Source organism: Raphanus sativus, chromosome 9 (genome assembly GCF_000801105.2).
Source record: "Raphanus sativus cultivar WK10039 chromosome 9, ASM80110v3, whole genome shotgun sequence".
NCBI classification, from domain to species: domain Eukaryota; kingdom Viridiplantae; phylum Streptophyta; class Magnoliopsida; order Brassicales; family Brassicaceae; genus Raphanus; species Raphanus sativus.
The window spans coordinates 24,059,091-24,072,888 of record NC_079519.1 but is presented as its reverse complement, the minus strand read 5'-3'; the positions used below and the strand labels follow the sequence as shown (position 1 = coordinate 24,072,888).

The window sequence follows — 13,798 nt, the reverse complement described above, 5'->3', positions numbered from 1 at the left end:
TACAGTGAAAATTCTTAATTATACGCCTACTAAAAATAAAATAAATAATATTTTTGTCACACATAACAACTAAAATTGATTAAACAAAAACAAAAGGAAAAAAAAACTGAAAAAATTAGTGGCAGGAACGTCCTTTTTATCTACGGCCTGGTCTCTTGAACTGTCACTTTCCGCTGGTCTCAGGCTGCTGAAACCGCAGTCTGTATCTGGTTATGATCACGGCTTTCATTCTCCCTCACGGCACGTCGTTCCTGCTACGAAAAATATTATGCCATGACCACATAAACGTCATCACTAAAAGTGTTCATTGTGTGATTCTAATATATACACTTACGTCGCGATAGAACAAGTCTTCAGCTTCAAGCATGTGTATAATATGACCCATTTTAGGCCTCTTATTAGCATCAGGATCCACACAACGCAATGCAACTAGCAACAAGCGTTTAAGAGCCTTTGATGACGGCGGTTCAACTATTTTCGGATCAATTACTTCCTCTGACCTTCTGTTTCCAACCATAGTTTTCAGCCACTCAACCAAATTCACCTATAACCAAAAACAAGACGATATCAAGAACTACAGTTTTGAACAAAGCCTTAAAATGAAACCATATGGTATTGTTTTTTGGTCTTACCTCTCCTTGAGGTCGACTATAATCAACCGGGTTTCTTCCAGTAATCAACTCCATAATCAGTATCCCGAAGCTGTAGATATCACTTTTCTCGTTCAGCATTCCCGTGCAAGCATATTCTGGCGCGACATAACTATATAAAAAACCAGATCAAGAACATTTTAAATGCTATTTTCAAGAATTTAAAGATTATAAACAAAACTAAAATAAGAACATACCCGAAAGTTCCCATGACGCGAGTTGTCACGTAACTGCTCTCGGAAAACAAGAGCTTAGCGAGTCCAAAATCAGATACCTTAGCATTCCATTGACGATCAAGCAAGATGTTACTTGACTTTATATCCCGATGAACCACTTTAGGTTCAAGACCCTCGTGTAGATACGCCAATCTTCATGAAATATAACAACCAAAAAAAAATAAGTTTTACGTATTAATAGATTGAATAATGCAAGCTATCAATCTCGGAATTGTTTACCCTTTTGCCATGCCGAGTATTATGTTGGTACGAATATCCCAAGTTAGAGGACTCTTGTCACCGACATCACCATGAATCCACTGCTCTAAGTTGCCATTATCGACATAGTCATACACTAACATCCTAGTTCAAAGAAAACATTAGTTATGAATGAGTCTTTTATGACAACATGTACTGAGTGCAGTTAAATATTTCTTTTTTTTACCTGTATGCACCTTCAACACAGTACCCTAAAAGCCTAACTAGGTTCTTATGCCGTACACGCCCAATAGCTTCTACTTCCACTCTAAACTCCTTCTCGGCTTGTCCCCTTCAGTAAACAAGTTACATGGGGGACCCATTTTCAGACCAAACACAAAAACATGAAACTACTTCTGGTTTCGTCAGAAAAAAAAATAAAAATAAAAATAAAAATCAAAACCTGTTGTTAAGCAGGTTCTTGACAGCGACTTTAGTTCCATCGTTAAGAATCCCACGATACACAATCCCATAACCTCCTTCTCCGATCACATTCTCCTCACACAACCCATTCGTCGCGGCCTCAAGCTCTCTCAGAGTATACCACCTCCCCCACCCGAGATGCGACACCTCCGGACCAACGCAACCGCTCCCCGAGTACGACGCCGTTTCGCTTGCACTCACCGTCCCTCTGCTCTCCCCGCTCGAGACTCGATCCGAGAACACCACGCGGTGCTCGGCTTTCCCTATGTCCACCTGGATCTCCGGCTGCGTCATCGGATGGTGGTGGTAATGGTCCTGCGCCGCCGCCGTAGGAGGAGGACGGACGATCTCCTGAATCTCCTTGGAAACAGGCGGCGTCGCGACGGCGGCGGATGCGAAATCGGCGCGACGAGGCTTGCGGCTGCGGCGGCGGGAGGTTAGACAGAGGGAGAGGAAGAAGAGGGCGATGACTATGAGAGACCCTAGCAAGATTCCGATGACGACCCAGAGCTTGAGACCGAAGATCGACGTTGGTTTCGACAGCTGCGTGTTTATGTAATCGGGATTGAAAACAGAGATCGTCATGCTTTTTTTCTTTTGTTATTAGAGATTCGATTCATAAGCCAAGAACGATCCGACGATTCTTTCGCATCTCTCTCGCCGGAAAAAGAATAAGCTTCTTTTTTTAAATCGATGGATAAATCAGTTAATCACAGTTGCATGTGGCTTTAGAGGGAGAGAGAGAGAGAGAGTGTGTGTGTGTTTGAATGAGCTGTCTGATCTCATCTCTGTCCGCGTATCTTAATTCATTCTATCTGCTTGTGGTGACGGCGAGAGAAGGCGTGGTTGGCGTCGATTAAATGACGAATTTAGCCTCTTCGGAAATGCCAAATGAAGTGGGACCTACGCACTCTCGAGGGATTTTCTGCGTAATTAACAACTAACGACGGGGTGACGGAGAGATGACGGTTAATCGTACCGCTTTTATTGTATGTGTTTTACTTTTATCTCTCAGTCTACAACTACCAAGTACAAATATCACTAAAATCAAATTTAAGGCTTAATTAGAATCATCTAGTATCGAATTAATTTATGTCATTCAATCATAGTTTAGTTTTAATTTACTCTTGACTATCTGAAATTTTGAGAATTTCTCTTCGGAATCACGGATGGAATGAAGTCTCTTTCATACAAATGCTATTTAAGGGTATTAATACCGAACACTAGTTTCCCAAGAAAAGGAATCGCCTTTTAGATATCAAAGCGACAAGAGACTGCATTAATAACATTCGTCTGTTAATAATTACTCCGACTTGGATTTTTCCTACTAAAGGCCATATATCTTTTTAGGTTATGATATTGTACTATATCTATTTCTTGGTTAATCTGTATACACACATCTAGATAAGTATGATTGATGACAGGCAATGGCCAGATCAGGCATTCCATTTGACAGAAAAAAAATTTATAATAATATAAAAATTACGTTGGTAACACTTTTTAATTTATTTTCACAAAAAAATAATTTTTAAGGATTATTTTTTGTGACAAAACTTTGAAAAGACTATTTAGGAGAATTGATCATGATAATAAAATAGGTTCTTATAATAATTACTAATTTGATGGACTGAAGGTGGTAACATTATTCAATTTAATATTGGCGATAAAGAACTATATTTGTCTTAATGTACTTTTTGAAATTCCCTGTTCATATCAAGACGAAGAGATACAACTATATGCTAAATTCTAATTTATTTGTCTGGTTGGAATCTTATCAAAGTGTCTAATACTCTAATCAAAGAAATAAAAATTGGTAGTTAAAAGATTTTCTGAGTTCTTAAACCGATGAACTAGTAATTTAAGTAATCCAAGTTGTAAAAGGGTTGCTTTTAAAAGGTAATAAAATTATGAGAATGGAATAAAGAAAAAGATAAGGTTGGGGGAGAAAAGAGAAACCCATTATTGCACCATCATAGCAAGCAATGTATCATTTTCCATAAGAACAGTTTTAAAATATGATTCTCATTACAAGAGTCAAATGCTTCTTTCTTACCTTCTTTAAACTAATCAGAAGTTTTTATTTTAGAGAACCATAGTTCCTTTTAAAAGCAAGTAAAAGTAAAATATTAAATTTGATTTTTCTTTTCTTTTTTTACTGAATGTCTTGCTCGATGATACCATTATGTAGATTTGTTTTACAGCAAACAAGTGTAACAAACCTTAAATCACTTTGCAAAATTGTATGATTAAACTATCTCTTGCTCCGTAATCCAATATGCTCAAAAGATACCGACTGTAAAACTGTAAACAATCCGGACAACCGGTAATCTTATAAGGTCTTAGTCTGTCTTCTTGTCCTGTCCATCAATGGCTCGAAGCCTCTCAACAAGAGGAGGATGCGAGTAGTGATAAGCTGAGTACAATGGATCAGTGTTCATTGCTGATAAGTTCTCTTCCTGCAAAAATCCCCACCAAAATATAAAACCATTAAAGTATGACACACATTGTCTTGTGTTATTTTGTTGTTATCATCTGACCTGTAGCTTCACTAGAGCAGGACGGAGATCTTTAGCATAACCAAGCTTCACAGCAAAAGCATCAGCCTGCAAAAGAACGTTCATTTATATATTTAGCAGTGGCCTTGAAAGAAATAAAGAAACTTTAATTGGATCTTGAAGGGTTATAAGATTATACCTGAAACTCAAATGCTCGACTAACAAGGTTGAGGCCAAAGCTTACTAGGTGTTGAAGTGGTATTACAGTGTGCTGTAAAAATCAAACAGGAGACTATAAAAGATTTGATTCTCTGAGTTTAGTGTCCAAAAAACAAAAATCAACAAACCTGAAATATGATCAAACCAATTAGAACTGGTTGGGTATCAAATCCAAAACTCCTGAAGAGATCAGTGGAGTTTCTGACAAGAGTGTATCCTCCAAACTGTAAGAGGGTAAGGATCTACAACAAAAAACATGAAGACATTAAACATCATTTCAAAGGTGAAATAAAGGATAATCAGTAAATAAATTTTGGACAGTCTTTGCTCACTTGAACTGCAATGAACGAGTATGTAGTGTGATTTAGCTTCCAGTGTCCAAGCTCGTGTGCAATAACCGCCACAATTTCATCTTCATTCTTGCACTGCACAAAAAAGTATCAAGATTAATGTTATGCTTCAGAATCAGAATATGTATAGCTTTGCTTGATTCATTGAGAGTCACGGTACCTGCTGAATCAATGTGTCATAAAGAACAATCCTTTTGTTCTTGAAGAAACCATACATGTAAGCCTGTCAGATGTAACAAGAACTGTGAGCAAATCCTCACGTAATCTTATGGTGATCTAGAAATATAGGCAGGCATGAATAGATCTACAGCATTTAAATCCTTACATTGCTATGGCTTGACCTTGTAGATCCATCGACGACAAACAGCTTCGTCAGAGGAAACTTTAGAGAAGAAGCAAGTTTCTCAATTTTCTCCCGGAGGTCTCCATCTGGAAGCTATACCCAAATATAAAGAAAAGATTAGTTGTCTAATAATAACATTATGCAAAATCTTGTAAAACGGCCAAGACTGATATACTCACAGGAGTGAACTTGTTGAAAAGAGGTGCAATCAAAACTGGGTATATAGTCATCATTACAAGAGACAGGACAAACATGAATGCCCACAGATAGATGGCAAGGTAAGGACCTCCTTTCTGAAAAAGGAACAAGATCAAAATCTTAAGCTCAGACTTTTAACACGAAAGCTGAAAACTTGGAAGCTTACATTCACAGAGAACAGTGTCATATATAAGAGAAACACAGAATAAGATGAACCCCAAACCTGAACTATAACAATAATTGCGGCAACAATAGGAGGGGCTAGTATGACAGAGAGAAGTATTCCTTTGACCATGTCCCTAAAGAACATCCATATTGTTTGCTGCAAATAGAGATTATAAGCAAATTTAATCCACACGTGCAATCATGAAAAGCTATGGCACAAGGACGGGTTAGGAATACGACATACTTTGTTGAACCCATGTCGAGACTCAATCACGAAAGTTGAGTACAGAGAAAAGGGCAAATCAGTGATCTGCAGCAAAATTTCAAAGAAACCATATTATCTTCAAAAATAGATATCTTTTGTTCCTAAACGCACAAGACTATATGAATGGGTTAAGTTTAAACGACCTGTGACCATATCATAACACCAGCCAAGAATGAAAGAGTGTGCAGTATTTCATTCTCTGGATCGAGTCCCACCATCGGTAGAAAACCTCCAGATAACTAGAGGAAAAAAATGAACATTTACAATTTTATCATCATTACATACAACAAATATATTATGAGAAGGGAGAAAATAGATGCCTACCTTCCAAAACCAAGGCAGGATCCCAAAGAACAACATCGCAGAGTCCATAAGGATAGTCACAAACTCATGAACAAAGTGAAAATGGCTGTAAAATATGAAACAACCTCAGTGACAAATAGCCTAACTAACAACATCTATAAAAATGAAGATAACTAATTGAGATGGAACCTTTTGTCAAGACTGTATGCTCGGGATTTCTCAAACTTCTCTTGGCTAATGACTCCAACCAAGGTTTTTGGGAGAGTTGGAAGCTTGAGAGCCGTGTGCTGCCTCATATCCAAGTATGTCTCAAAAACGTACATCACTATCATAAAACCTGAAAGAAAGAAAAAAGAAAACACAAAGTGAATCTGAATGTGAGATTAAAAAGGATCGAATGCCACTAATATAATTGAACTATTAAGACAAGCAATCTATGTCTATGCCTACTTTCAGATCAACAAGATTGAATATTTCGCGTTAACCATACTACCATTACCATGTGAGCACTGGAGGAAATTTGATTCACCTATTCACGTTAACAAAACAGATCCACAACACAAACCTATAAAACCCATTTGAAAAAATCCTCTCTTTAAAACCCCAGCCTGGTTCCCATAAAGAAAACACAAAAGACTTTTCTTTCTAAAACCCTAAGTTTTGTTAAACAAGAAAAGCAAATAAGCATACAAAGACGAGATGATATATCACGAGAGCTCACAGATCAAACGCACGACTACGATACGACGAGAAACAGTTGGATTAATAAAAGCTCAGATTAAGTCACAGAATAGGTACACAAAATCCAAATATAGGAACGCGAAGCAGAGACGATATCGTATGAAACCAGCCACACGAATCTCAATACGATACAATACAGTAAAAAGGAAGACAGATATAGTGCTATTGAATGAAACGCAGCGAGTGCGAGTGGAATCGGAGTGTGTTTGCGACAAGGATAAGAAGCTTACCCACGACCGTTTCCATGTAAGGAATCGCCATCTCTGCCCAAAACGAAGACCTGAAGAGAGAAACGAATCGAAGAATAGACTAGAAGAGAGAGAAAGAAAGAACGAGAGAGGTTTATGTTATACGGGTTACGGGTTCGAATAGTATGGGCTTAGCTTTAGGGCCCATATTGAAGTAAGCCCATCATACTTTTATTTCAAATCTCCTTATTACATACCTTTGGGTCAATTTGAACTTAATTTTAATCTCAGGGCTTTAACGTAAACACTCTTATTTTATAGGGGCTAAAAAAAAAGAAATCCTTATCAACAATTCGATAAGAGAGAGCTTTCTTTCTCACTTGTGCAATTTTATCCACTTGGAGCCGAGCCTCGACCATGGCAAGTCCTTCACTTCTGCACTCTTCAGCTTCGTCGTTTCACTGCCGTTTCCCATCGCTAGCAATTGGCACCTCCGCACCTCCGCCGCTGAGGAACGTGGTGAAAGTCTCGGCGTCGGGAACAGTGCTGGTGGAAAAATCTGAGGCGGAGAAAGTGCAGCGCCTCAAAACCGCTTACCTCGAGAGAATCATCCCCGCCCTCAAAGATGAGTTCAAATACATCAACATTCACCAGGTAAACAAACCTCCTATATCTCTGACCCCCCAAACCTAGTTGTTCTTGTTCTGATGTTGTTGGAATATGTAACTTTAGATTCAAGATTTGTCTGAAGAATAATCTCTTGTTGTTTGGTATTGATTTTGTGGATTGATTGTTTCTGCTGCCTTGGACAGGTTCCAAAGGTTCAGAAGATAGTGGTGAATTGTGGAATAGGAGATGCAGCGCAGAACGACAAAGGATTGGAGGCAGCAATGAAAGACATAGCGCTTATAACAGGGCAGAAGCCTGTCAAGACAAGAGCCAGAGCTTCCATTGCTACTTTCAAGATTAGGGAAGATCAACCTCTTGGGATCGCCGTCACTCTCAGAGGAGACGTGAGTGAGCTCTTCTCGATTCTCATCATTTTTTTTAAATAAAAAGTTTCCCCCTAATCAACATAGATGTATTATATAATGACAGGTGATGTACTCGTTCCTGGACCGTCTGATCAATTTAGCACTGCCAAGAACAAGAGATTTCCAAGGTGTGAGTCCCAGTAGCTTTGATGGCAACGGAAACTACAGCATTGGTGTCAAAGACCAAAGCGTTTTCCCTGAAATCAGGTATTACTTGTTAAAAAAATACTAATTCTTGTTATCCATTTTGGAGATCCAACTAAAACTCTCTATCATTGGTTTGGTTGGTTAAAGGTTTGATGCGATAGGGAAAGCAAGAGGAATGGATGTATGCATAAGCACAACGGCTAAAACAGATGACGAAGGACAGAGACTGTTGGCTCTGATGGGAATGCCTTTCAGGGAAGGAAGCAGCGCCAACACAGGAGGGGCGCCTGTGAGGAAGAAGAAACTTAAGTCTCATCATTTTGATGCTAAAAGCAAAGGCAAGGGAAAGAGATGAAGAAATAAGATTTTCATTTGTATTTGTCTTCATGTATGTTGATGGATTAATCTAATGATTTTGTTTCTCCGCCATGTTATATTACTCCTCCCTTGTGATAGTGTTTGTTAATCCTCCTGATAAAACAAAACAATCCAATTTGGAAGAGTCAATTGATTCTTAGCAAGTTTGTGGCAACAGTTGTAATTATAGAAGCGCGTGAAACAAAGTCGCGTGAGCTCTCTCTCCCTCTCTCTCATGTAGACTTTGTTATCTCTCTCTCTCTCTCTTCCAGCGTCTCTTTTTCGTCAATCTCGATCAAAATTGTAAGAAGAGCTCCTCCTAGATTTCACTCTCCAGCAGATCGAAACCCTAATTTGTTTTCTCACTTCTCCTTTGTTTGTTTTTTCTCCTTTTTAAAAACCGATGGATTGTGGAGTCACTGTAATCCCTCCCCTCTTAGAAGAACCCTAATCTGTCGCGAAGACCTCAGAGATCGTGTTCTATCTAGAATTTGTTGCTTACTGTGTACAATATAGCTGATCGTGACGACTTGCTGAAACCTGGGGATTCGTTTTTTAGGTTTTGGTTAGTTTGGATGATGATGCGTCTTCCTTTGATTTGAATGTTATTGGTGATTGATTACTTGACTGTACTATCGAGTCTCAGATCCACTGTTTTTTTTTTCTTTCTAAAAAACCAAATTATAACAAAGACTAGAGAGTAGAGCAAGCAACTTGATTAGGCGTTGTGACACATACCGTGTGGGGTGTTTCTTGGACTTGTTCAGCTACAATGAGTATAGCAAATGAACAAGAGTTTTCCATTGATGGTCATCAACTTGTCGACACCAATGATGAATCATCCACAAAGTTTGTTTTCTCTCTTTTTACTTTACTTTGCTTTGTCTTCTTCATATGTTTCAGCACAGAGATATGTTATGTTATTGTTTTTTTCTTTTCTTCTTTTGTGTTGTTGAATCAGGAGGAAACCAAGAGTTTCATACACGAGGAAGTTTCTTTTATCCTTGAGCGATAAAGATGTTTGTAAGAAGCTTCCTAATCTGCCCACTGAGTTTAATGATTTACTCTTTCGGTGAGAGACTCTTATTCTATGTATATTATATATCTGTTATCATCATCTTATTATGTGTTGATCAGTTACACTCTTCTTTATGGGAGCAGTGACTCTGATGATCCTTCACCCGAGCGACCGAGAATTTCTGGTGGTTTGAGGCGGAATGACTACAGTTCGTCACCTCCCACCAGGGGTGAATTTGGTGGCAACTCTCGAGGCACACATGGTAGATGGGAAGGGCGCTCTGGTGGATGGAATGATAAAGATAGTGATTCTTCCCATTCAGACCGGGACCCAGGTACCCTGCGTTTACTCACTTCACATCCCCTTTTTTAAATGTTCCATGATGACGTTACCAAGTGTTGATTGTGTATGGTTTACAACTCTATTCAGATGGCTGTTCAATTTGTAAATGTAGATTTTCTCTTTTTTTTTCTAGAAAAGACTGCTTTTTTTTCTAGTGAACTTACCATATAGAAAAACTCTGGCATTTGGGTATTGTTATTGTTATTGAACTGTATATGTTGTTAGGTGAGCCTGGAAAGCGTTCTGGCATTCCATCTCGGAGGCCTTGGCAAGCACCTGAGCATGATGGACTTCTGGGGAAAGGTTCTTTCCCCAAGCCTCCTGGATTTAGTGCGGGACCAGCTGGGTCCAAGCCTCAATCTGATGACTCGTATCAGCTGCGTAGAAGCAATGAACCTTACCATCCTCCTCGCCCATATAAGGTTAACTGCCCACTTGTTTTTTTGTACCAAATTTGAATTGTTTTTGGTATTAGTGATTGTTGAATGCTGCTCCACCATGTTTCTGGGTGTCATCAGCTGGTGAGATCACTTAATTAAGGACACAGATTCCTAAACGTTTCCTGTGCATGTGTAGGCGGCACCTTTCACTCGACGTGACACTAGAGACTCATTAAATGATGAGACGTTTGGTTCTTCTGATTCTACAAGTGAAGACAGAGCAGAAGAAGAAAGAAAAAGAAGAGGTACATGGAATCTATTCACTGAACTCTGTCCAATAGCTAGCTTTCCACCAACTTCTTACATTCTACACATGCGTTTTTGTGTCAATCTATAACTGACGTTCTCAACTCTTTGTCAGCTTCTTTTGAGTTGTTGAGGAAGGAACATCAAAAAGTATTTCAGGAGAGGCAAAAATCAAACCCAGACTTACGCAAAAACGACTTTGATTTTACTGAACTGCTTGGGGAGTCCAAAGATGAAAAAGAGCGTCCAAGTAGAAGCGATGAAGTCAACAATAATACATCAATTCCTGGGGCTAATAACCACTCGATTCCTTCTCAAAGTAATGCACCCAGACCGCTTGTACCTCCTGGTTTTGCAAGCACAATTTTGGAAAGAAAGCAAGGGGAAAAACCTCAAGTAAGTCGTTATCTTTCTTAGATGCTCATCCATACCTTAAATATATGTTCCATGAAATTTTCATTTTCTTGCATATTGATATTAAAACGTCTTAGTTCCATGAATAGAGTTATATATACTATATTATGTTATTGCTTGAACTCCAAACAAGAGCATGAGTGCAAGTAGGTGTCTTGCCCTCCTCTTATCTAACGAACAAGCAAACTAGCGGTATATGAATAAAAACCTAGTGCATAAATTACCATCAAATTCCCATGCTAAGAATGCTAATTCCTGAAATTACTACTTCCTTGGTTATGTTTGACCGAAGGCCGTGGTCGCTCGATCTATCACTTTCGACGGAGATCTTCTGTGAGAGTTGAAGTTTGAGTGTGGTGACCCTTGTCGTTTTGGTTTATCTTTTATTTGTAGATGATTTGTTTAGGATGTATTCTCTGCATTGGTAGTTCAATTTACCAAACAATTTATAACTCCATCCACTAACTTTTGTTAACTTGTGTTATTTACTGGTTATAACAACATTTGCAGACTGAAACTTCTCAACATGAACGTGGTCCTTTGATTGCCAAAGGCATTAATGTGGTGAATGGAACGTCTGTTACTAATGAAGAAAACCCGTCGTTAACTAAGATAGGCTCAAGTGAGATGCTGGTAGAAGGTGAAGCTGTTAATATGTCTTCATTTCTACGAATATCTTTTTATATAATTAATAATGACCTAAATTTTGAAAAACCTTTCTCCATCTCAAGCTGCTGGTGAAGTTCCAGGATATCCTAGAAAAGTTGAGCAGGCTACAACGATGTCGGAGGAGCCGTCCATTCTGGATAAGATATTCAACACCGCTATAAATTTGAATAGTGGCGACTCCTCTAAGAATACTCCGGTCAGTCTCCTTTCCTATTTTCTACTCTCTTAGTAAGCAACAAAATAGTCCATGTGTTACATATAAACAAAATCGAATGCTTCTTCCTGAGGAAATGACGTGCATGTTCGTAACATGTTCATGTACTTGCATATACATATTTTCCCTGTGGATTTTGAATAATCTTATTTGGCCTGACGAACGTCCACGTGTTTGTAGAAAATCGTCGAAAAAGTAGAAGAGAAACGGAGCCCTCAGACTGTTAAATCCTCAAAGTTCGCACATCTGTTTCTCGAAGAAGGTAATCCACTGACTGTTATGCGAGAATAGTAACATTTTTGTCTTACAAAACCAATAAACTAACATCTCATTTTTTATCTGTGCAGATAATAAGCCAATCGAAGATCTCCCATCCAGCATGCCACCAAGAGGCTTACTATCACTACTTCAAGGTGCAGATAAATTGCACACCTTTGACACAAATGCTAAGGGTGAACTTTCAATGGATTTTCCTTATCAAGGCCACGCCACTAAAAACACTGATAAGTTAAGCAACACTTCCGCTACTAAACCAGTAACAGCTGCTCCACCTGTTCTCACTTGTGAAGACCTTGAGCAGTCTATTCTGTCAGAAGTCAGTGAAATCTATCATCCTCCTCCACCACCAGTTGACCAAGACTTGAGTGTTTCTTCAGCGAAGAAGATCAAACAAGGGAAACCATCTGTTGATAACCAAGCTTCGCAGCACCTTCTTTCTTTGTTACAGAGAAGTGCAGACCCGACAATTCAAGATACGCAGCTACTTTCAGTCACAGAGAGTAGACCACCACCGTCTGTGAAGCCACCTACAGCTGGAGAAGCAGACCCGGGGAAGTCTTTGACCCTTGAAAATCTATTTGGGAGTGCCTTCATGAACGAACTGCAGTCAATTGGAGAACCCGTCTCTGGAAGAGCTGTGGTTTCAGATGCTCCTGGGATCCAGCTTCGATCAGACCGGTCTATGGGTGAACTGAGCCAAAGAAATCAAATCAGACCAGAGGGTCTCCCTGGAGGGCTACTAGGCCTTCCAGAAGGTGGTAACTTACTTGCAGTTGGGGATCATGCAAACCGACAAAAATACATGTCTTTTCCAGGACCTCATAATCAGGAGCCTGAAGTAGCTTTCAACATCTCTGACAAGCTAGCTACTTTAAACTCTGGACCAACAATGGGAGGTCCAGATGGTACTTTTCTTCACCATCATCCTCAACAATACGCGACCAACCCTTCTCCTCACTTGAATGGTTCAGGCCCTGGTTTCCATCATTTGGATACTCGACATGCACCTCAGCTGGATTTCATGGGCCAAGGAAACATCCAGGATCCTCCACTAAATCACCTGTTTCCACCAAACATGATTCATCGTCCACCTTTCCTTCCAGAGTTTGATCGTCTTCCTCCACATATGCAGCAGAAGATGCATATGCAAGACAACCTGCAACGCCATCATCTTATGCAAGGATTCCCCGGTGGTGGTCCACCACACCATCACTCTCCTAATCTAAACAACCAAATGCAGGGTCTCCCCTTCGCTCATCACCAGCCCAACTACGGTATGCAACCACCAGGTATAACAATAGATAACCAAATTCATTTTCTACTCTACTCTTTAAAGATTCAACTTTCTCTCTCGTTTTTTTCATGGATTCAGTATCTTGTGTCTGCTGCTCGAGGACCCCTGCTCTTAATATCGAACTATGCTTTTATTCGGTCTCTCAAAACGTTTTATTTCGTTTTGCTGACTTTTCAGGTTCTCAAAGTAACAGAGTTGAACACCCAGCTTCACTGCAGACACTCTTAGGGATTCATCAGAGGATGGACCCATCCAAGCAGCCTCCAGCAATGGGTCAAGCCGGTGGTCCCAATCGTCAGGGCTCTATGGGTCAGGAACTCGACCTTGGCTTGGGCTACAGGTGATTCTGCTCTGCTCACAATCCCTTTACGGTTTACACTAAGTTGCTTTGTGATGTGCAAAGTAGTCAAAATTATCGTTTAAAGAAGAAAAAAAATCAGTGAACTGTCTTTTCTATTTGTGCTTGTGATATCTGGATGCTTTTAATTAACAGTGGTAGATTTTGATGCTCTTTCGAGTCCTTGTGGTTGC

General features: G+C 39.5%; 4 protein-coding genes across 5 annotated transcripts; 2 read left to right on the top strand and 2 right to left on the bottom strand.

Annotated features, from left to right (window-relative positions):
* Window positions 1–2,355, bottom strand: LOC108827882 (probable serine/threonine-protein kinase At1g01540). Of its 2 annotated transcripts, none has more exons than XM_018601393.2 (7): window positions 1,527–2,355; window positions 1,311–1,415; window positions 1,106–1,228; window positions 848–1,018; window positions 633–762; window positions 335–544; window positions 1–254 (listed from the first exon to the last, which is right to left on the bottom strand). In XM_018601393.2, the coding sequence occupies exons 1-7, from the start codon at window positions 2,129–2,131 to the stop codon at window positions 180–182; spliced, it is 1,419 nt and encodes a 472-aa protein (XP_018456895.1). In that variant the 5' UTR covers window positions 2,132–2,355; the 3' UTR covers window positions 1–179. The 2 variants fall into 2 exon arrangements, with proteins under 2 accessions (XP_018456895.1, XP_018456896.1); XM_018601394.2 differs by having other exon boundaries at window positions 1–251.
* A 1,304-nt stretch (window positions 2,356–3,659) lies between these two features.
* LOC108827883 (CAAX prenyl protease 1 homolog) lies at window positions 3,660–6,949 on the bottom strand. Its single transcript, XM_018601395.1, has 14 exons — window positions 6,856–6,949; window positions 6,074–6,221; window positions 5,906–5,990; window positions 5,725–5,820; window positions 5,561–5,626; window positions 5,375–5,473; window positions 5,133–5,246; window positions 4,936–5,046; window positions 4,771–4,833; window positions 4,593–4,685; window positions 4,389–4,502; window positions 4,241–4,312; window positions 4,084–4,149; window positions 3,660–4,002 (listed from the first exon to the last, which is right to left on the bottom strand). Exons 1-14 carry the CDS (start codon window positions 6,884–6,886, stop codon window positions 3,886–3,888), a joined length of 1,275 nt encoding a protein of 424 aa, XP_018456897.1. The 5' UTR covers window positions 6,887–6,949; the 3' UTR covers window positions 3,660–3,885.
* A 231-nt stretch (window positions 6,950–7,180) lies between these two features.
* On the top strand, window positions 7,181–8,501 carry LOC108827331 (50S ribosomal protein L5, chloroplastic). Its single transcript, XM_018600704.2, has 4 exons — window positions 7,181–7,467; window positions 7,626–7,826; window positions 7,912–8,054; window positions 8,142–8,501. Exons 1-4 carry the CDS (start codon window positions 7,231–7,233, stop codon window positions 8,347–8,349), a joined length of 789 nt encoding a protein of 262 aa, XP_018456206.1. The 5' UTR covers window positions 7,181–7,230; the 3' UTR covers window positions 8,350–8,501.
* Window positions 8,502–8,638: 137 nt separating this feature from the next.
* Window positions 8,639–13,778, top strand: LOC108827329 (uncharacterized). Its single transcript, XM_056995123.1, is given in 11 exon segments — window positions 8,639–9,200; window positions 9,313–9,423; window positions 9,513–9,703; window positions 9,937–10,133; window positions 10,288–10,396; window positions 10,513–10,793; window positions 11,322–11,543; window positions 11,545–11,676; window positions 11,875–11,956; window positions 12,042–13,262; window positions 13,445–13,778. Coding segments are annotated over 11 exon segments (2,790 nt in total). The 5' UTR covers window positions 8,639–9,123; the 3' UTR covers window positions 13,612–13,778.
* The last annotated feature ends 20 nt before the right edge of the window (window positions 13,779–13,798 follow it).

Coding starts and splice junctions, on each gene's coding strand:
- LOC108827331 (XM_018600704.2), top strand. CDS start 7,231: ATGGCAAGTCCTTCACTTCTGCACTCTTCAGCTTCGTCGTTTCACTGC. Junction 7,468..7,625: donor AATACATCAACATTCACCAG/GTAAACAAACCT, acceptor TGCCTTGGACAG/GTTCCAAAGGTTCAGAAGAT. Junction 8,055..8,141: donor AGCGTTTTCCCTGAAATCAG/GTATTACTTGTT, acceptor GGTTGGTTAAAG/GTTTGATGCGATAGGGAAAG.
- LOC108827882 (XM_018601393.2), bottom strand. CDS start 2,131: ATGACGATCTCTGTTTTCAATCCCGATTACATAAACACGCAGCTGTCG. Junction 1,019..1,105: donor ATACTCGGCATGGCAAAAGG/GTAAACAATTCC, acceptor TATTTCATGAAG/ATTGGCGTATCTACACGAGG. Junction 763..847: donor CGCGTCATGGGAACTTTCGG/GTATGTTCTTAT, acceptor TTTTTTATATAG/TTATGTCGCGCCAGAATATG.
- LOC108827883 (XM_018601395.1), bottom strand. CDS start 6,886: ATGGCGATTCCTTACATGGAAACGGTCGTGG. Junction 4,503..4,592: donor ACTCGTTCATTGCAGTTCAA/GTGAGCAAAGAC, acceptor TTTTTGTTGTAG/ATCCTTACCCTCTTACAGTT. Junction 4,150..4,240: donor GTCGAGCATTTGAGTTTCAG/GTATAATCTTAT, acceptor GTTCTTTTGCAG/GCTGATGCTTTTGCTGTGAA.